The sequence below is a fragment of the Cheilinus undulatus genome, linkage group 2 (genome assembly GCF_018320785.1).
Source record: "Cheilinus undulatus linkage group 2, ASM1832078v1, whole genome shotgun sequence".
NCBI lineage: Eukaryota > Metazoa > Chordata > Actinopteri > Labriformes > Labridae > Cheilinus > Cheilinus undulatus.
Genome location: NC_054866.1, coordinates 53,336,295 through 53,357,733, shown reverse-complemented (window position 1 = coordinate 53,357,733; position 21,439 = coordinate 53,336,295). Strand labels below are relative to the sequence as shown.

General features: G+C 37.7%; 2 protein-coding genes across 3 annotated transcripts in view; one reads left to right on the top strand and one right to left on the bottom strand.

The window, feature by feature from the left end:
* The window catches only part of supt5h (SPT5 homolog, DSIF elongation factor subunit), a 42,646-nt gene extending 25,816 nt beyond the window's left edge, over positions 1–16,830 (bottom strand). Inside the window, exons 1-7 of one of the 2 annotated variants that reach the window (XM_041801588.1) lie at positions 16,698–16,830; positions 16,385–16,479; positions 11,393–11,549; positions 11,246–11,314; positions 8,706–8,711; positions 2,389–2,400; positions 2,219–2,288 (exon numbers count right to left, since the gene is read on the bottom strand). In XM_041801588.1, coding sequence (XP_041657522.1) covers positions 2,219–2,288; positions 2,389–2,400; positions 8,706–8,711; positions 11,246–11,314; positions 11,393–11,549; positions 16,385–16,471 — 401 coding nt within the window. In that variant the 5' untranslated portion in view covers positions 16,472–16,479; positions 16,698–16,830. The remainder of the gene's footprint in view (positions 1–2,218; positions 2,289–2,388; positions 2,401–8,705; positions 8,712–11,245; positions 11,315–11,392; positions 11,550–16,384; positions 16,480–16,697) is intronic. The other variant, XM_041801597.1, reaches the window with a different exon arrangement.
* A 689-nt stretch (positions 16,831–17,519) lies between these two features.
* Positions 17,520–18,579, top strand: triap1 (TP53 regulated inhibitor of apoptosis 1). Its single transcript, XM_041808040.1, has one exon. It carries the CDS (start codon positions 17,899–17,901, stop codon positions 18,121–18,123), a length of 225 nt encoding a protein of 74 aa, XP_041663974.1. The 5' UTR covers positions 17,520–17,898; the 3' UTR covers positions 18,124–18,579.
* The last annotated feature ends 2,860 nt before the right edge of the window (positions 18,580–21,439 follow it).

Here is a 21,439-nt window from a genome sequence, read left to right as displayed (position 1 = left end):
TAAATCGAAACATGTCACTCTCAGCTGTGTCGGTGTTTAGTATAACGTAAACAAACTGAGGTAACGTGTATTAGTCCATGGAAGACTCCTCAGTCCTCTGCAGGACATCAGACAGTGAATATAACCCCACTTCATTTTAGGGACAGAAATGTGAAGTACTGTAGGTTAATAAACTCAATCTGAAACACTAACATAACATCAGGAACATGCAGACGTTGCTCCTTGGGAGGTTTTTGTTCTGTTTTGTTAAACAAAGTAAAAGCATGTTGTTGACTGAATAAGAACAAATTTTGTGCTACTATTATCCATAGACTGTAAAAAGAATTGGACAAGCCCTGTGTGACGTCAGCTGTTTGACTCAAACAGCTTTTGAAGACAATCAGTGGTGGCCTCAATATTTAAATCGCTGTCTCAACCAAACTTTGGATCACCTTAACAGCAGACAAGAGCCCCCCCACTCAGCTTGACTTCCTGTTAGCTAAGCAGGCACTAAAGCTAGCCTTCTGCTGGGTCCAAGCCCCCCTTTTCCCGTTTATCACATTGATCACTCTCTCTGGTCCAGTAAACATCGTCTTCTCAGGAAAGGCTATATGAAGACAGTCAGCCATTATGTATGCTAAGTGTAATATACTTATATGCAAAACATAATATATCCACATCAATCAAATGAGACGCACCAATCAGTGCACAGTGAGGTTTTCTTAAACATAATCGAAATGATTGGGGTACAAAAAAATTCACCCCCTGTACAGTGAGAGAACATGAGGACATTAGCTAATGAGACATGTTTGGTTTTTTGAACCAGGATGTAAACCAGTTTATCTCTAGTGTAAAATTCGGCTTTTTATCACGTGTTGTGTACGGGACTTCTGATGTTCCTGCCGCCAGCCTTAAGTGGACACTCGGCATATTGCAATTTTTTGCACTTCTGCATTGACTTCATTTTTCTGGACTGGAGGCTGCTGCTTGCTTTTAGAGGCTACGCTGCCCTCTGTAGGAGGTCCTAGTGCACTACAATGCTAAATAGACTGAGCGACCACTAAAGCAGCTGATATAATAAAACACTAGATATGATCAGCTGCTGTCACTCATACATGATCGGTATCAGCAGCAAAGAAGCACATGAGAGCAATGTAACAGCATTTGTTTTTGTCCCAAACAGTCACTATTTGGTGAACAAAGTCACACAACAAATTAGGGCTGGGCGATTATGGCAAAAATCAAAATCACGATTAAATGGGCTTTTTACCTCGAATACAATTAATGAACGATTATTCCATCCCCAGCCCCCAACTCTGTTCTGTAAATATTTGTAAAATTTTTAAAGGAATAACGGAGGAACGTGCAGAGATTAAAAATTCAAGGTTATTTATTGAGACAACTGAAATCAAATTACACAGCTGAAATAAAACTACCTGGCTGCCTATCATCGTGACTACACATCTAGTGATTTGTTTTTAAGGGGGTGGTGCATTAGTAGAAGGAGATATTGCAAGGTAAAAAAAATGGAAATAATTGACATGGCAGGTTTTCATCAGTTATAGGCTATAAATGTCGGTTTCGATTATTTTTCGATTAATTGCCCAGCTCTACAACAAATACATTCAAACCATTGTAAAAAAAGTGAACAAATGAGACAGTATTTACCCACCAATCTAGGTGGCAGTCTTTGCTAACTGCTGTTAAACAACTAACAAAGACGAGGAAGAAGCTGGCACAACAAAAAACGAAGAAAAAAGTTTGCAAGAGTGAGACCCACCTGCCTCTTCTCCCTCTCCTCAACTCTGCTTAAGCACTCTGCTGACATTTAAACGTCCCATCCTGTGCTTTCATCAGCTGGTCTGTGCTCTTTCTCTGGCGTACACGAGTAACCGCTGCAATAGCTGTTTACTAACAACTGTGTGACGATGCCATGGTACTCTTCATAAATCATAAATACATTACAGAGCTCTGAAATGCACAGATTCTAATTTGCATTTTACATTGCATAGGGCTGGGTATTGCTCGAATAGACACACTCTGATTCCATATCGAAACCTATTCCGGTAAACTGTAACCTGAACAACTGTCAGTCAAAAAAATTAATGGGAAATCTAGATTTATAAATCCTGGACTTGACTACTGATGAACCAAACCCGTACCAAACCATGACCCCCAAACTGAGGTTCAAACTAAACCGTGACCTCTGTAAACTGTGACCCTACTGAGTAATTTTTACCTCCAGAGGTTCTGCAGCCTCCTGGATCCAGAGTGGTCTTCATCCAGGACCACATGGTCGATGTTAGACACTGAGATGGAGTGGAGGGGAGGGGTTAGGCTCATGTTTGATTAAATCAAGACCAAATAAGAACAAACAATTGTGACCGTTGAGGAATGAAAAAGGCTTACCTTCAGCCTCTTCTGCTCACCACGGACCAGAAAGGAGAACAAAAAGGGAGAAAAGAAGAGGCAAGAGAGAGGCACGAGCAGAGAGATGTGATGAAGAGAAAAAGTAGAGATGAAGGACAGAAAAGGAGGAAAGAGAGAAGGAGAGAGGGAGAGTGTAGAGCAAAGACGAGGTGAGGAGGTAAAAGGATGAGGTAAAAGACAGAAAACGTCAAAAAATAAAGGTACGTAGAAAGAGCAGAGGGTGTGACCCAGAAAGTTAGGGGGATGAGAGAAGAGGAAAAGAGAAGAAAGAAAATATTGGATGAAGGTACATCAGCAGCAAGGAGGAGGAAAAAGAGGAGAGGGATGGTGGAGGTGAAGGCAGAAGCCAACAGACATTGTCATCAGGGCAGAGCAGGCAGCAGCAGCAGCAACACAAAGCATGATGGGAGAAAAAAACAACAGAAAAACAAACAGATTAATGGTGACGGTTCAGCACAGAGAAGCATGAGGCCGTGACGGTTCAGAGGGGTTTAAGGCGACTGTACAGCAGAAACAAAACCTGGACTCGGACACCATCCCAAACACGGATATCAAGCATGAATTCACCGGTGTTTTAAAAGAGCTCTAACATCTGAACGAGTTCATGTTTAGTAGATTTTAAAATCCTGACAAAAAAAGCTCTAGACTAGTAAAAATTAAAAAGGCTAAATCTCTGTATTACTGGGCAACTGAACACTAATTGAGACATGCCTGCTTATAAGTTTAGCTGGGCTAAATGCCACACGCTGTACCTTCAATGTGTAATACTGTCCTTCTGCTTCTCCTCAATCATAATTATTATTATTGTAAATGGACACTGCCTATCATAGGGGCATCTTTAAGCATTTGAAGAGAAGGCATGTTGGAAGTTAATGATTATAAATACAAAAGACATCACCAGCAGGGATCTGATGCCTGTTTAAAAACCAAATTTAGGACTTTTTGGGACCTCTTTTTAAAGACCTGATCTGAGAGGAATTAATACCAAAAATGAAAGCTGAGTTTTGGCGATGAGCTGCGGCGCTGCAGGTGGGCTGAATTCATGTTGTCTGAGCCGGCCTTTGGTCTTTGACACAACCATACTGACTGACACCTACACCCAAGTCTGGGGAGAGAAAGATGACCTAAACTGAGTGGTAAGACTTAAGACTTCACACAGTGGTCATTTTATATCTGGAGCTGTCAAACATCTTTAAATATCTAAAATAATAAGAGAACAGTAGCCTGTTTGGATGTGTTTTTAAAAACTGTATGATGTTCACTCAGCCCTGACATGTACCCAAAAAAACTAAAACACTGAAACTAAAAAAAACAAACAAACAAACAAACAAAAAAAACCACCACACCAGCAGTAAAAACTAAAACCAAATTTAAACTGAACAAAGAAAGTGAAAAAAAACTATCATAACCTTGATCGGCAGGAACCCTGACCAGACAAAACAGAAACAAAACAATCCATCTCACATTATCACTGGTTCTATCTAAAGCCTTTAAAGATCTTTAATTTAGCAGTGCTTAAAAACTCTAACTGAAGCATATTGCCTCAGAACAAGCTAAGTACATGTGCGAATCATTACCATTAAGCTGACCAATCATGTCAACAGTTGGCAACAAGGCGACCACGATAGAGTTGTTGGTTGCATCCCTACCATAAAAATAGGTAAATTTTTGGACCCAGTCCATTTGTCCCTCCATATGTCTGCCTCCAAGCTTCAGGACTGACGGTCTTCAAAGACTTATCTGAGGTAAGTTTTCCAAAGAATCTTTAACACATTTTCTATAAAACTTCCAAGAGCTTTGCCTGCTTTCTGCTTGACTTACAACAGTGTGTTCTTTTATTTTCTTTTAAAAACCTGTTGTGATTTATTAAGCTGCCTTTGGAAGTCAATTCTACAAAGGGTTACCACAACAACAAGATAAATACAGCTAATAAAACTGCGTACTGACATGAAAAATGTATTTCAAAAAAACAAAGACATTTTTTCAACACTATGGCATCAAACTTGAAGTTGTAGTTGCAAATCCCCCAAAACTGCGAGCAAACTCCAGCACACCATCTCAACTGAAATAAAAATAACACTATTCATTGAAAAATATTAGTGTAATATAGACCAGTGGTTCCCAACCCCCCCCCACTCATGTCTAAGGAAAGCAAAGCCCCCCACACACCCCCACATCAATTTTAATTGTTCTCATTGACAAAATCCCATCATAATAGACCTACATGCACTTTTTCTTGGTAAAAGATGTATCTATAAACTATCCATTATTACAGCGGTGTATTAGGCCCACCTTATAAAATATAATAAAAATGAAAAAATACTACTACTAATAATAGTAATAATAATAAAGATGTGTTGATTTTCAAAAAAATAAAAAAAAGACAAAATTCTCAAGTCATAAATTTATGAGAATTTTTTTTCACTTGTAAATCTGCTTAAACTAAAATGTAGAATTTTGGAGACTGTATGTTCAAAAATCCACTCACTGTTTCCTGTTTATTTTCTTGTAAATTCTATGCTTTAGATGTCTACAGGCCACTCTAAAAAAATAAATAAATAAATCAAAAATTAAATAAATATAATAACAATAATAATAACAATAATAAAAAAGATCTGCTGATTTTCAAGAAAAAACTCAGATTCTCAAACCATCAATTTTAAGGAAAAAAATGTACTTCAAAGTTGTAAATCTGCATAAACTAAAATGTAGAAATTTGGAAACTACGCATTCAAAACTACACCGACTGTTATCAGTTTGATCTCTTGTAGATTTTATGCTTTACACTGTTGTAAATTTGTTATTTTAAAAACCTCTACATTTTTGTGTTTCTAGCATCAAATTTTGACACTTCGTAAATTTGGAAATGTCAATTTTTTTCTTGTAAATCCAAGTTTTCAAACTCTGAACTGAGTTTGATTTCTTGTACGTGTACGTATTCATAATCTCAAAAAAAGATTTTTTACCAAAAATATTGTTTTTTGTTGTTTTTTTTGCACAAAATTCATTGGTTTTTTTCATCTTTAGGTTGGTCCTAATATAAAGCATTTTTTAATCATAATTTCTAAAAAAAAATATACAGTGCTTAACAAATTTATTAGACCACCTGTCATATTTGTCTCAGAGACCATCCTGCGTCATTAAGTGCTTTAATGCGGACTCTATCATTTTCAGTGAATTCAATTCAATTTGAGCTGGCTCACTGGGCTTCTCTGAGAAGTCAGAAATTAATCAAGCACAACATTCAACCACTAAAACTCATTTTTTCTGTTTTGTTCTGTTTTCTATTTCTCTTTTTTTGTAAATCAGCAAATTTGAAAATTCATGGATAACAATAATAATGATATTTTAGCATCAAAATTATCATTCTGGTTAAAGAGCTTCTACATATTGGTGTATTAACCATTGCAGAAACATAAAAAATGATTTTGGTAATTATCAGTGCTGTTAATTTAGGGCAGCTGTGGCATAAACCTTACTGTGGTTAGGGTTAAGGTGGTCTAATAAATTTGTTAAGCACTGTATGTACATCTGATTTTGACCACCTTACAGTAGACAGGGTCCTGCAACCCCCGAGATCTTTGGCGCCCCCCTCGGGGTGCCCGGACCCCAGGTTGGGAACCACTGATAAAGACCATGCTCTCCCTTTCTCTCTTTTGCATTTGCTAACTGAGCTTTTGGTTAAATGTTAGACTAAAAATCTGTATTTTTTTCAAGGCTTTCATCATTTCTGATATCCCAGTCTTTAATATAAGGGAGATTGTGTCACACTATGATAACAAAGGAGGGTCAGGGTTGCTACAAATGCATTTGGATCACATTCTGAGTACAGAGATTTGAAAGTAAAGTTTTAATGCTAAAAAAGTCAGAATTCTGTCCTTTTTCCCAGAATTTGAGAGAAGTGTCTGAAAAAAACCTTTTTCCGTGTCTCTAACCCTCTTCTGTATATTATAAGTGCTACTGCAAATTATCCAGACTTTCAACAGCCCTACCAGCAAATAAACCTCTTAAAGTTTACATTAATATGGACGGATAGGAGCGACTGATTTATCTGTCAGAGATCATTTATCATAAGAATAAACAGACAATGACGTAGAAGGACGGGGACTGTGGATCGATGAGTCTCTGCATACCATAGAGATCAATAAACTCTGTTTACAGCTCTATTGGGACTTCTGTTAAAACACCAGTTTACGTTTTGTTTCTGCTGTACTTCTGCCTTCAGTGAGAGTATGCATCAACAAGTGCCACATAAAAAGCTTCAACCACGACCGTTAGTCCAAACTTTAAAAGTAAGATCAGAGCATTTCTACCAGGTAGCAGAGTCAGGCAAATGATCACACTTGGTTCTCTGAATGATGGAAACGATTTCTACTACAGAACCAGGTTGCACCAGCTCTGCATAAATACAGCCTCGTTTTTAGTTTTGTTTTCTTTTAGGACAGAGTTTATGCGCTCCTGGCAATTACAGCGTTGCACTTCTGCTATTTTCATTGACTTTTTAGAAATCTCTTCAGTTGGGTTTAAGCACCATGGACACTAAACACGGTAAGACCTAACATGTCTAATAATAAAACAACGTCAGTTAGTTAGATTGGGCACATCAAGTCAAAATGCCATTTCTGGCTCTATGGACAAAAGTATTTGGCTGCATAACCATTCCACCAACAGGGACTGTATTGACATTGTATTCAAATACATGTATTCTGATATGGAGTTGACCCCCTATTGCAGCTCTAACAGCCTCCATTTTTCTCGGAACGCTTTCCACAAGATGTTGGAGAATTGCTGTGGGAATGTGTGTCCATTCCTTCTGCAGAGCATTTATGAGGTCAGGCACTGATGTTGGACCAGAAGGCCTGGCTCACAGTCTCTGTTCCAGTTCATTCCAAAGGTGCTGGATGGGGTTGAGGTCAGGACTCTGCAAGTGAGTCAAGTTCTCCCACAACTGAACTCAAACCATGTCTTTCTAGTCCGTCTTTACACCCTGGGGCACAGTCATGTTGGAACAGAAAAGGGCCTTCCTCCAACTGTTGCCACACAGTTGGAAGAATAGCATTGTCCAGAATGTCTTGGTCTGCTGAAGCATTAAGATTGGCCTTCACTAGAGATGAGGGGTCTGCACTTATTTGACATTTTGCCCCATTTTTCCCATTTTACTGCCACTTTTAATCATTTTTTACTGCTTTCGCCACTTTCTTCTGACACTTTTTGCCCATGTTTGCCACTTCTATCCTGCTTTTGCCCTTTTTCAACCAGTTTTATCCTGATTTTAGCATTTTTCCCCTTTATTGCCACTTATCACCCATTCAAGCATGACTTTTACCATTAAATGCCACTTTTCCCCTAATTTTTGTCACTCTTTGCTACTTTCTGCCCACTTTCCCCACCTTCTTACTGCTTTTTGGCTGTTTTTAGTCACTTTTCACTAATTTGTTGCCATTTTTTACCACTTTTTGATCCTTTTTGCCACTTTTCACCCCTTATATTGTGGCTCTTGCAAAGGTATTTTTCAACGATCTGGCTCTTTGGTTGAGCAGGGTTGAGTAACACTGGTTTAAATATTATGCCCTGTTAGTTTGGAGCAACCTGTCTCCATGGTAACCAAACAAGGACACAACTTCAGTTTCAACTTCTTCATTTACATGGAGAGATTATAGAAAGCATAGCTTTATAAAACCGCTTATACACAGCTGGTGCAACGGCCCTGGTTTATGTCAAACCTCTGAATGCTAAATTTCAATGAACACTTTGGTGCGATATGCATTTATCATCTTTAAGGCTGTTTTTCATCCATGTGACCAGATTTTCTGTTGATTTAGAGGCTTGTAAAAACAGAGCCTTATTTTTGCATAGTTATGCACCTCAATGCCTGACAGGTACACAGTGTGGGAAGTGCTTTTGTTGAGTGTTGATTTCAGCCTGCAGACATGGTTTTTAATCTCTAAAATAATATGGTTGAAATCCCATTCAAAGCATGCAAACACTGCTTAAAAGATGTGTAGCATTTTAACTTTACTAAGCTTACACAGCTAAAATGGCTGTAACAAACAGGAAGTACTTGACTTTGTAGAGTGAGTTATTGCTGTTCAACGAGCCAATAATGGATTTGCCCTCGGTGCTCCTTCACACTAATCTACACACTCACAAATACAGCTGTGCTGAGATGAAGTGGGGTTAATACAATCTGGGACATGGAGTTCATTAAATGGATGGATCTGATGCTCCGTCTGCTTCAGATACACATGGATAATAATGGAAACATCAGAGCAGGAGAGTATCTGAGGTAGAATTACCGTTAACTGAAGAGGACATGCATGACAGAGAGGAACACCGATAAGACAGAGAGAGTTCAGTCAGACAACACGTATGTTCAGAAAACAGCTAGAACTGAGACTTCGCTCTACATCACATCAGGGACCTGGCACTGAGTTCTCAGCACTTTAGAATAAGGCACTTTAAAGGAACATTTCTGTACTTTTGGAGTAAATAAACACATTCATGGATTTATGAAAAGCTTGAGAGGTTCAGGACCTGGATTTCCTTGAGTCTGATCTCAATAATGTGCATTAAGTGCACATTAGGGCAGTTAGATACCACAATTTTAAACTTTGATCTCTGTTCAACCAAAGCATGTTGATACCTATTTCGATACCACAAAATCAAAATAAGAAAGTTCTAAGCATTTGATATATCAATAAAAAATCAAAAACCAGGGTTGCAGACAGCATATTTAGATCTCGTCTGAATCAACAGCATCGTGTTTTTATTTATTCTAATAGACAAGCAACAGACTAAAATGTAGTGTTTCATTTTCTTCACAGGCCAGAGTTTAGTTTATATAGAGCTGTCACACAGGCAGCAGCCAAACACAAACATTTCTAAGATTAATTTCATTATTTCATAATAATTCTTAATTTTGATTTTTAAAGCTAAACCCTTACATGGCATGCAGTTATTCACATTGTAAAGCCACAGGAATAATCCCTTCATCAGAGTCAGACTCTGGTTGGTATCTAGGATGCTGGCAACAGCTTAAAGTCCCTGTAAAGGGATTTTAAAACACTACATTTAGGTTATTTGAATGACAGACCACTGTGCTATGAACCACCAGACCAAATTTCAGTCATGAAAACATCTCCAAGTTTCTAAAATTTACCTTCAAAATCATGAAAATTGAGGCATTAAAATCTGCTCCAGGAGGGCGTGTCGATTGAATGAGCTGTAGCCACGCCCACTCAGGAGAAATACAATCTCCTCTTTCCACCACTTTTTTCTGCCTCTTTTTGCCACTTCTAAATCAATTCTTGCCACTTAAAGTGGGGGGTATTATGCCTTTACACCATCTCTCTGATACCCACGTAGTAGCTTCACATGGTTTACAGCTCAAAAAACTCCTCATGTTTCTCACACTGGCGTCCTGAAAAACCCTTATTTTAACCTCCGTCTGAAACGCTTTGTTTTCGCTGCTGTGTCTTTAAACCCACCCACTTTGCTGGCAGCACGGACAAACCACGAACAAATCTCATCTTGGGAGAATCTCAGAGAGATTTTCAACAAACCATTTTCATCAGTTCACACGCCAATTCCAAGATTACTGCCACATACATCTATCTTGCGGTTTGAAAATTTGCATACGTGGAGTATGGACACCCAACATTTTTACTTTTTATTTATGTTTTAAAAACCGGAAAAGTATAATACCCCCTCTTTAAGCTTAATGTTGCCTCTGCTGACCAATTATTGCCACTATTAACCACAATGGACCGTGGTTTTGCTAACCTTCATGGGCCCCCAGTTTGGCTGGGCACTAGCCCCCTTATTTGCAGCCTTGTCTGCACATGACTCTTCTTAATTGTGCATGGCTTTTCAACCACCTTCAGGTACAGTGGGGGTCCCTTATTCCCCCCCTTATTTGGGGGTCATGGGCTGAAAAGGTCGAGAACCCCTGCCATAGACAATTGTGGCTCATGGACTTGGGAAATTTACCGCACAAAGAACAAAAAAAAACAGCTTGTATCTGGCTGTTAACTTTTAATGAAGGCAGTGACATCAGCTAACAACAGGCTGAACTGAGACGAATTGCTCTGCAATTTTATATCATTGTAACGTTAGGGGGCTGGGGTAATTCCCCATCAAAACCGGTGATGTCACGGGCTCCTTTATTTACCCTGCCCAAATAAAACCAAGCCAAGAAAAAAGGTGATCAACTATCTAATGGTATAAACTTCAAAATTCAGTCACATGTAGATCTCAGTGTTTTCATGTTTACAGCAACCTTATTTCAACATATCGAGTCTGGTTTTACACAAATTTTGGATTCCACTTTACAGGGCCTTTAATATTAGATAGAAAACCCTAAAAGATCCAGTACAACATCTAGTAGGGCTGTCATGATAATGTGATTTTAGCATCTATACAATGCTACAGAAAATGAAACACTATCATAACAAGTTTTGTTACAAATGGAAAAAAGAAGCCCTAGGCAGCTATGATTGGTTAATTAGATGTTTGTTATTTGTATAAAATGCAGGCAAATTTGTGCACATTGTTAATTTATTCATGCAATCCAATCAGGGCTCTCTCCCTGCTCTTTCTTCGACTTCTGCTTTGGTTAAAATATGTTATGTAGTTATGTAAGTTATGTAAATTTTCTGTACTTGTAAATATGTTGAAAATTGAAATAATTCAAATATATTAAGATGAGACATTTTAAAAGTTGTGGTATCAAAAAGAAATCTAAAAGTATTTTAATTTCTTGGATGTTTGGAGACTTAAATTTGTTTGCACTTCCTAGCAATTCAACATTCTGTCAAAGCAAAATCAAAATCCTCACCTTTCTCCAGGATGTCTTCAGCACCTTCCTCCCACTGATCTTCCTCATCTTCATACTCATCGTCCACATCTTAGCAAAGGGGAGAAACATGGTTAGCCTCCATTAATGCGGAAAAGCTGAGACACTGAAGGTGAAACAGAACCATACCGGCCTCATCCAGGATAAAGCCTCCATGTCTCGGCTTCTTCTTGGGACGTTCATCATCATCCTCTTCCTCCTCTTCGTCATATTCCTCCTCATCCTCCAGGTCCTCTCCCTCCTCGTCTGCCACCTTGTCGCTGCCTACAGGGCTGGCTGCCTCCTCCTGGGGATGGTTTACGATAGAATAAGTTATCATTTCAGTAGAGAACGCTCAGGTCTGTATAAGAACTAAACACACTTAGATATAGAATTTTACTAGTGTTCCTGTTAGGGCTGTAGTCAACCAAAGAAAAACTTGGTCAACCAAAATCACACCTAGGCACCAACCAATCGATTGGTCATTCAGGTAAAATACATAAATAAATACATTTTAAAAAATCACATCATTGGGGACCACTTTAATCCATACAGGTTCCTTACTGCACCTGCTTGGTACTCTAAATGACCCTTAAATGAACATAACAAGCCTTTGGAAGCATTAATACATTTTTTAGGCTCATCACGTTGTACTTAAAAACTAACTAATTGAGAGACGATTAGCGCACACCTGCCTTAGATCTCTTTAAACTCATACAGCCTATAAAAATAACCTCAGATCATTGTTTTTTATTCATTTATAACAGTGACTAATAACAGGATCCCTTGATCCAGCCTGTGCCGTGTCATTCACGAGCATAAAGCAGACAGCATGCAGCGTTTATTTACGGAGGTAAGGGGTAAAAAGTTTGCTTGTCGGGACCTAATGACCAGCAGACATCGCTTTTTTTGTCCTCTACTTTCTGCCTGTCTGTAAGAGAAGCTAACGCTAACATGAACACTTGAAGGAGATTATAAAAGGAGATGATACCACGCAGCCTATTTGTCGACAGGTGAATTAAACTGACCGCAGGAGTTGATGCAGTAAGGGAGGGCAGAGCAGAGACACTCAGCAGCGCCACTTCAATACAAACAGCCTGCAACTTTGTGACGAGTTGATTCATTGTTTCTGAGCATTAGTTCTGTAAATACCAGAAAACATCCCACTCTGCCAGCTTTGTGTGCTTCTCTACCTGTATTTCCCAGAGCTGCATTGCTCTCTGTCCCCAGCAGCACGCCTCTCTATATCAGTCAGCTGCGCTCTACACTTCTGCCCCGTGACCAGCGCCTTGGGGACGGAGGGGGGCGACTCGCCAACCAGGGTGATCTTGGTCAAACAAAAACTTTTCGACCAAACAATCGACCAATCAAATGGAAGTTGTCAGTCCTAGTTCCTGTTCTTAAAATCAGGTCCACATAAACATTAGGAAACTTGATTTGTGGCCACGAAGCAATATCCACCAACCAGGAAACAGAATGGATCTCTATAGGGATGCACGATAATTATCAGTACCGATAAATTATCGGCCGATATTGCATATATTTTACATAGCAGCAAAACACGCTCCCAGTCTGAAACGGACATTAGTCCTCTACTCTGCTGCAGTCGAACTGTGCGAGAACGAGGCTGCTTGTGAGTGCTTAGGGATGGAGAGGGGCCCACGGCAGCAGTGCTGCTCAGTGAGAAGAGCAACAATGATACGTGCTTTCATGTCAAAGTCCCCAAAACTCTCCAGTAACACCAGAAAAAGTTGCTAGATTTGTCGCTAGTTGCTTTTTTGAAAAAGAGTCACTGGAGGGGTCTGAAAACTCGCTATATTTAGCGACACTGAGTGAGGGAGAGCTGCTGCTGCACTCTGTGACAGGCACTCGGGCTGAGTTCAGTATGGAGACACAAAACAGAGCGACAGGAGCAGAGACAATCCCCGCAAAAAAAAGTTAATATATCAGCTACATTTTGGCCAATGTTAATTAATCTGTGAAACGCTATAAAACGCTATCTATAATGCCACGATAAATCAGTCGGGCTCTAGTCTGAAGCTAAGACTCTGGTGTTCGTTTTTCAAAATTAAGTTACTTGCAGAGCAGTGTCACATTTTATGATCACAATTTCAAACTCTTACCATGGTACGTAAATGTGTGCAAATATAGACTATATGTTTATATGGATCCATTCATACAATATAATTTACATTTTTAACATCTGAAAAAAAAAAAAAAAATCATTATTCTGAAGGCATGGCAGCTTTTATTTTAGTGTGGCGGTGCACCACAATCAATAACATAGTGGAAACCCTGACTTATAAAGTCAGAATAGTTCGTTTTTTTGAAAAATATTAGTGATGTTAGTTAGAATTAGTTATGAATATCTTTGCTCATGACATATTAACCCCTTCTTACCCCCAGATGTGCATAAACACATCAAATAAACTTCAGGAGTGTCATGTAGAGACTAAACAGCATTGGTCCAAGAACTGAACCTTGTGGCACCCCACAATGAATGTTAAAGTTGTCTGATGTAAAATTGGCAAGTGATACAGAAAATGTTGATTCTTTCAGGTATGATGTGAATTACTGAAGGACAGATCCTGATAGGCCAAAGTGATTTTCCAGTCTGTGTAAAAGGATGTTATGATCAACTGTATCAAATGCAGAACTTAGGTCTAGTAGTACTAAGATGGAAAGTTTGTTTAAATCACTGTTGATTTTGAGGTCATTGATTACTTCTACTGATGCTGTTTCAGAGCTGTGATTGGTTCTGAAACCAGATTGGTACGCATCGTATAGATATGGGGTGTCAAACTCAATCACAGCAGGGGCCCGATTCTAAATTTGGGTCTAAGCTGAGGGCCTAACAGGGTCAAAATTTAACCATTGAGTGTCAACCTAAATGATTCTGAGATTTAAAGGTCAACATGATAAGTTAAAGACTCAAAATCTGAGATAAAAAGTCAAACTTATAAGTTTTAAAGGTAAAACATGATATTTAGAGTCAAAATAATATTTTTAAAAGGCAAAATATGAGACAGAACACTGAAACCATGATTTTTAACAGTCAAAAAAATGAGATAAAATTTCAAATTCATGAGTTTTAAAAGTCAAAATTTAAATTTAAATTATAAATCATGAGTTTTAAAAGTCAAAATATGATATTAAAGTCAAAGTCAGGAGTTGAAATAGTCAGCAAAACTGAGATAAAATTCAAAATCATAATATTTAACAGTCAAAATATGAGATAAACATTAAAATCAGGAATTTAAAATGTCAAAATATGAGGTTAAATGTCAAAAGCTTGAGCTTAAAAGTCAACATATGAAATAAAATTGAAAATTATGAGTTTTAAAGGTAAAAAATGAGATAAAAGTCAAAATCATGACTTCAAAAGGTCAAAATAGGGTATAAAATTTCAAATGTTGATTGAAAAGGTAAAAATATGAGATAAAAGTAAAAGTTATGAGATGTAAAGATTAAAATATGAAATAAAAAGTCAAAACCATAACTTCTAGTCATAACTGTGAGATACAAAATTTAAAATATTGAGAAACCACAAAATTTTCCTATGCTCCAGACTTTTTATCAAATTATTTTTACTGTTTACTTTTTCTAATTTTTATGACTCAACAATGATGTTATAAATCAATATCATATGATCTGGTGGGCTGGGTATAACTGCACCATGGGCTGGATTTGGCCCCTGAGCCTTCAGTTTGACATCCCTGGTATAAATCATGGTAGGTGAAGTAACTGTTTAATTGTTTGAAGACAATTTTTTTCAATGATTTTATTTATGGCAGGAAGGTTGGAGATAGGTCTGTAACTGTCGATTATAGATGGGTCAAGTTTGATTGATTTTAGCAGTGGCGTAGCATGTTTAAGAGAAGAGGGGAAACTCCAGATTGAAGTGATGTATTAATATATGAAGATCACCTAACAGGCAGTATGAGACACATTTGAACAGTTTTGTGGGGATTGGATCTAGAGGAAAGGTGGATGCATTAAGGTGCCGGATCACCTCCTCAAGATCACTAATGGTAACATTTGTAAAATTACATGCTAGCTTGAGTACTTGTCAGTGGGTTTAAGGAGCCTGGGTGGTTGGAACTGTGAATATATGTTTTCCAATGTTAGCTCTAATGGACGAGATTTTTTCAGTGAAGTAAACTGCAAACTTATTACATTTATCTGAGGAGAGAAACTCAACTGGAATAGACCTTGGAGGGTTCAAGTGTTTATCGACTGTGCAAAACAGATAGCAAGTATTATTTTTATTATCATTTATTATTTTTGAGATATGTTGTTGCCTAGAGATTCTCATCTCTGAATTATAGCAAGTAAGCACACTTTTGTACATGTCATAGTATACCTTAAGTTTGTATTTATGCCATTTCTGACCTACAACAGAGTTGAAGTTGTCCATCTTTTCATTACATGATGAAGTAGTGGGCAGCTTGTGGTTTATATATTCCTGAATAAATTTGTCATTTGTCATTGTCAAATTGTCATTAAAAAAATGATAATTTCTGATCCTGACTACATTGTTATGGCTGGCACTGCAGGTCATGTAAAAAAATATACAGTGATGGTCAGAGAAGGCAACATCTACAATATCAGTAACTCTTATCTTAATCTGGAGACCTTTGGACACAATCAAGTCCAGGGCGTGTCTTAGTTAATGTGCAGGACCAATAACATGCTGAGTGAATTTAAATATTCTAATTACATTTTGCATTGCATCCCAACTTTTTGGGAATTGATGTTGTAATAGTGACAGAATGGCACTTTTGGTCATGGTTTAGTGTCCTTGGATGTCTATGAGCAAAATCGTTTTCAGGTGGAGAACTGCGTATTAACTCTTCAGTTTAGCGGTCCTTTTGGTGTGAATACAGAGCTTTATCCATATTGAGTGCCATATTCACACATCATATCCACATCGCTGAGGGACTGAGCCCTCTATGAAACTTTCTTCTCCTACTATGTTAGCTATATTCCTATAATGGAGTATTACTATCATTATCGTTAATGAAACTCTACTCAGTAGCGGTGATTTTATCTCTATAATCCCGCGTATAACCCACCGCCTCGATCCCAATGTTTACCTTTACTTACTAGGAAGTTAGCACCTCTAGCTAGCGGTTAGCATACCTCATTTTCCTCCACCTCCTCGGCCTCTCCGTCGCTGCTTCGCTCACTCTGGTTGTCAGAGAAGTCGCTGTCATCGCTGTCGGACATCTTGTATTCTTGGACAAACAGCAACAGTGAAAGTATAAATGAACCGCGGATATAAAGTTTGAATCACACGCAGGCTGAGCAGCTAACGGCGAGCTAGCAGCCCAGGCCATAACAATCAGAATGGCCTAGCAAAGCATGCTAATGTTCACTGCACAGAGGAAACAGCTAAAATTTCCTAAACAGCCATAATAAGTATCAGCGGATCGGCGGTACTGCTGTGACTTACCTCCTTATACAACGACTTGGATTCAATACCTTTATAATCGATGAATGAATGTATTTCTCCGCTTATTTCGATTACTAGTGTCTCAGCGGACCGCGAGATCTCAGGAAACTTCACAATAGTGTCGCGATGTTTGGACAGCGGCTGGATCAGTAATTGAAGAGGTCTCACTCTGAAAATATTTTTAGAAACGTATACAAATACAGAACAGATCCACTGATTTAGCTTGAAAAATTTCTTAATATTCCGCAAAATGGTGTTTATTATATCTATTTAGATGGTCTTACTTGCTTTTGTGAGAAGACAGCAGCATAAAATTAAAAGACAGTAACACTTCGCACAGGCCTTAGACATGAGCTCTAGTTGATAACTTGAATAATGGATGTTTTTTCTTTTTTTACTTTATTAGAGGAACATTCATGCCTTTTATATAGATGTAAAATGAAACCCCTAATTATTACGGAGATAAAATTTAAAAATTACAAAACAAGTAATTTTTATGAGATAGAAAGTTCAAAGTATTAGATTAAAAGTCATAATTATAATGTAAGTCCAAATTATCATAGATAACATTCGAAATAATGAGATAAAAGTTGAAACCATAAGTCAGAAAGTCAAAATGATGAAAAAAAAATCCTTATTCTTAGCTGAAATGTCAAGACCATAAGATAACCATCCAAAATTTTGAGACAGAAAATTGAAATCGTGAAATAAAAGTCAAATTTATAAGATACAAGTTAGAATTTATGAAAGAAAAGCCATAACTACAGGTTAAAATGTTGAAAAATTAGATAAAATTATATTGAAATTATGAAATGAAAAGTCATTATTAAGAGGTGGCTTAGATTCCTTAGAATTGTGGCTTTTGACCTCCTATTTTTAGTATTTTACCTCAGAATTTTTACTTAACATCGTATAATTACACGTTCTCTGACTGATGTGCGTTAGCTGCACCGCTAGTTTCTGGGGACATCATAATTCGAGTGTCCTTGACTTCAGTCAGAGTTATCCATCTATTCGAATGCCATATCTCTGTTTTTCGTGTCACTGCGACGTTCGACGGCAGTCAAACTAGCCAATCACAGCCCGCTGTTCAAGGAAAGTCACGCAGAGTGTGCATGTTGTCACAGATCCTGCTTGTGAAAACAGACGGAGAAATCCTCCTTACTTCGATTTTTCACCGGTTTTGAGGCTGCTGATAGAGATGAACAGCGTCGGGGAGGCCTGCACCGACCTGAAGCGGGAGTACGACCAGTGCTTCAACCGCTGGTTCGCCGAGAAGTTCCTGAAGGGGGACCGGAGCGGCGATCCGTGCACCGAGACCTTCCGGGAGTACCAGCGGTGCGTGAAGAAGGCCATCAAGGAGAAAGACATCCCTATCGACGGCGTGGAGTTCATGGGGCCAAACAAAGACAAGCCTGAGAGCTGATGGGCTCTAAACCTGACTGATAATCGATCCTGAGACCGATGCTGACCGTGCTGTGTGTCCACGAGGCCCACTGAGCATGCGCAGAGGCTGAGATGACGCTCCTGCTGAGTGAGGAGATGAGGAAGCTGAAACTGATCCATGTGTGTTTTTCTGAGTTTAAACACGCTGAAATGATCAGAGAACAGAAGAATTAGTGCTTTCTCTGCAGTTATGCCTCTTTATTTGAGATTTCATTTAATCAGCAGTATGTGGGGTGCTTACAGACCGGAAATGACGACTAAAAACTATCGTAATCTAATCATTGAAGTTAACATGCTGGATGGAGCGTGGAAGCTGTGCTGCTCTTGTCTGTTTTATACTACTGAAATCTAACTATGTGTGGGATTTTATAAAGTCAAAGATTTAGAAATTATCTGGAAAAAGAATTTGATCATTAAAGGAAAATGTTAAAACTGAGACATTAAAGTGGCTCTTCATTATCATATGCTCCTATGATTTTTAAAGGGTTTTTTTTTTCTCGTCATCTGTGAAGCCTTTGTGTGCTCACATAGTGGGATGAACCTGGCATAGACTGGCATGCTGTTTATCCTGATAACAGCAGAGGCATATTAGATCCTTCACAGCCAGTGGATAATCACAGCAACAACATATGACATGGATAAATACTCCTTATTTAAATTGCTGTTAATGTCATGATTTATAGTCCTTTTCAACCACATCAGCATCTCCCTGCAGTGTAATAAATCATATCCGCTACTATACTACATATCAATGAATAACAATACCATAAAAGTTCAATTTTTCAGGTAGTTTTATTCAAAGGAAACACATTAACAAAGTGATAATTTATCTTTACGAAGTGAAATATTTCAAGACGATCTTTTGAAACTGCTGTAAAAATGTCATACATAAATATTTTGTTCCACCTAAGATGAGTCAGTCTTTTAAAACTGCTGTAAAATGTTATATATTTTTTTCACTTTAAATAAGTCAATATTTAAAACTGCTGTAAAAATGTTATATATTTCTTTTCACTTTAAATGATTCAATCTTTAAAAGCTGCAGTAAAAAGTTTATTTTTTTTCACTTTAAATGAGTCAATCTTTAAAACTGCTTTAAAAATGTTATATATGAATATTTTTTTCACTTAAAATGAGTCAACCTTTAAAGCTGTGGTAAAAATGATATATATGAATATTTTTTTTACTTCTTTAAAACTGCTGTAAAAAATGATAAATATTTATATTTTATTCACTTTAAACAAGTCAATCTTTAAAAGCTGTTGTAAAAATATTATATATATCATATTTGTTTCCACCTTAAATGAGTCAGTCTTTTAAAGCTGCTGTAAAAACGATACATGTTTTTTTTTAACTTTAAACAAGTCCATCTTTAAAAACTGCTGTAAAAATGTTATGTATCAAATTTTTTTCCACCTTAAACGAGTCAATCTTTTAAAACTGCTTTAAAGATATTATACAATAATTTTTTTCCCCACTTTAAACGAGTCAATCTTTAAAAGCTGTTGTAAAAATGTTAAACATCAATATTTTTTCCCACCTTAAATGAGTCAGTCTTTTAAAGCTGCTGTAAAAATGATACATATTGATATTTTTTTCACTTTAAACAAGTAAATCTTTTAAAACCGCTGTAAAAATGTATGTATATATTTTTTCGGTTTAAATGAGTCGATCTTTAAAAGCTGCAGTAAAAATGTTAAATAAAATTATTCTTTTTTCCCTTTAAACAAGTAAATCTTCCTCAAACTAGTTCAGCCTTAAATACACCTATCAAATATTACTTATATATTTGGGATTATCCTTTAAAGGCCAGTATGTTTACATAACTCCTCAGTTTTTTCAAGGAGTATTTGCCTATAATAATTACCAGACACTGAGATGGGTTCATAATAAGCAGCAACATTGATTTTGATGCGTAATTATTTTTTCTGCAGTGCCAGATTTAAAAAAATTCACAATCAACGTCATAACAACAAAAAATGGAAATGATATTTTTTGGATTTTAACCCTTTTAAAGGCCAGTGTGATTACACAACTCCATAGTTTTTAATTGGAAAAATTTGTAAAATTCAAATAAAATACACACACACACACACCAATATTTACATCAATGGCAACACACACTTATCCTCCTGGAGCAGAAATCACACACTGTGTCTTTAAAAGGGTTCAGTCCTGTCTATAGCACAGAGGAACCACACACAGAGAATCAGCATGTTGTAAACCTCTAACACTATGAGGGCGGCCAGCATGAGCTCCAGATGATGTCATGACACTTGTCTGGTCAGTTTAAGCTTCACTGTAAACTCAGTCAGTCTTGAGGATGAGCTGCCGCCTTTCCCATTCCTCACAGCTTCGTCACTCGTCATAGTTGTGGGAAAATTCTCCTGGACCGTTCCCACACACTTTGTTTAATGAAGTGTCTTCTTAAGGTCATCCTGTGGTGGGAAACATCTAAACTGTGAGGACAGAGCTGGTTTGTCCTCATTAGACCCTCAACACTCTCAACATAATAACTTTGGCCGGAAGAATTTCTGAGATAATGGTCCAGAGTGACCTTTCAGGTTTAAGTCATTCGCTGGAAATGTTGGAGGAATTTGCTGTTAAAATTTGGGGGGAATTTCATGCAAATTTTGGGATATTTGTTTTGTTTCCAGGCATTTTTACGTAAATTAGGGAAATGCATTTGTAATTTTGGGGAAATTTGATTTGAATTTGGGGGGAGTTGCTTTGAAATTTGTAGGCATGAAGCAAATTTATTTGCACATTTTTGGGAACTTGATTGGGAATTTGAGCAATGAGGGGAATCTACAAAAATATTCATGGTTTTTCACTGAATTTGTTTGGAGGAATTTTCCATCATTTTCATGGAAATTGGGGAATGTATTGGTACAGTTTTGGGAAATAAATCTGAAATTTCAGGGGGAATTAAGCTTGAAATTTTTCAGGAGTTTACATGAAAATGTTGGGAAAGATTTTGAAAGGAACGTTTAGGCTTTGTGCTCAAGTTTCTCTTCTGGAAAATAGTGGGTTGCTCCCTCTGGGTGGGGAGAATGTCTTTACCCCAAGTGATGGAGTTTAAGTACCTCAGGGTCTTGTTCACAAGGGACTGCAAGATCGACAGGTGGATCAGTGCAGCCGTCGTACCGCACTGTCATGGTTGAGGAGGGAGCTGAGCTGGAAGGCAAAACTCTCTTCATCATTGCAACCCTCACCTATGGTCATGAACTCTGGGTAATGACCAAAAGAACAAGATGGCGGGTTCAAGAGATTCCTCAGGAGGGTGTCTGGGCTCA

Coding starts and splice junctions, on each gene's coding strand:
- triap1 (XM_041808040.1), top strand. CDS start 17,899: ATGAACAGCGTCGGGGAGGCCTGCACCGACCTGAAGCGGGAGTACGAC.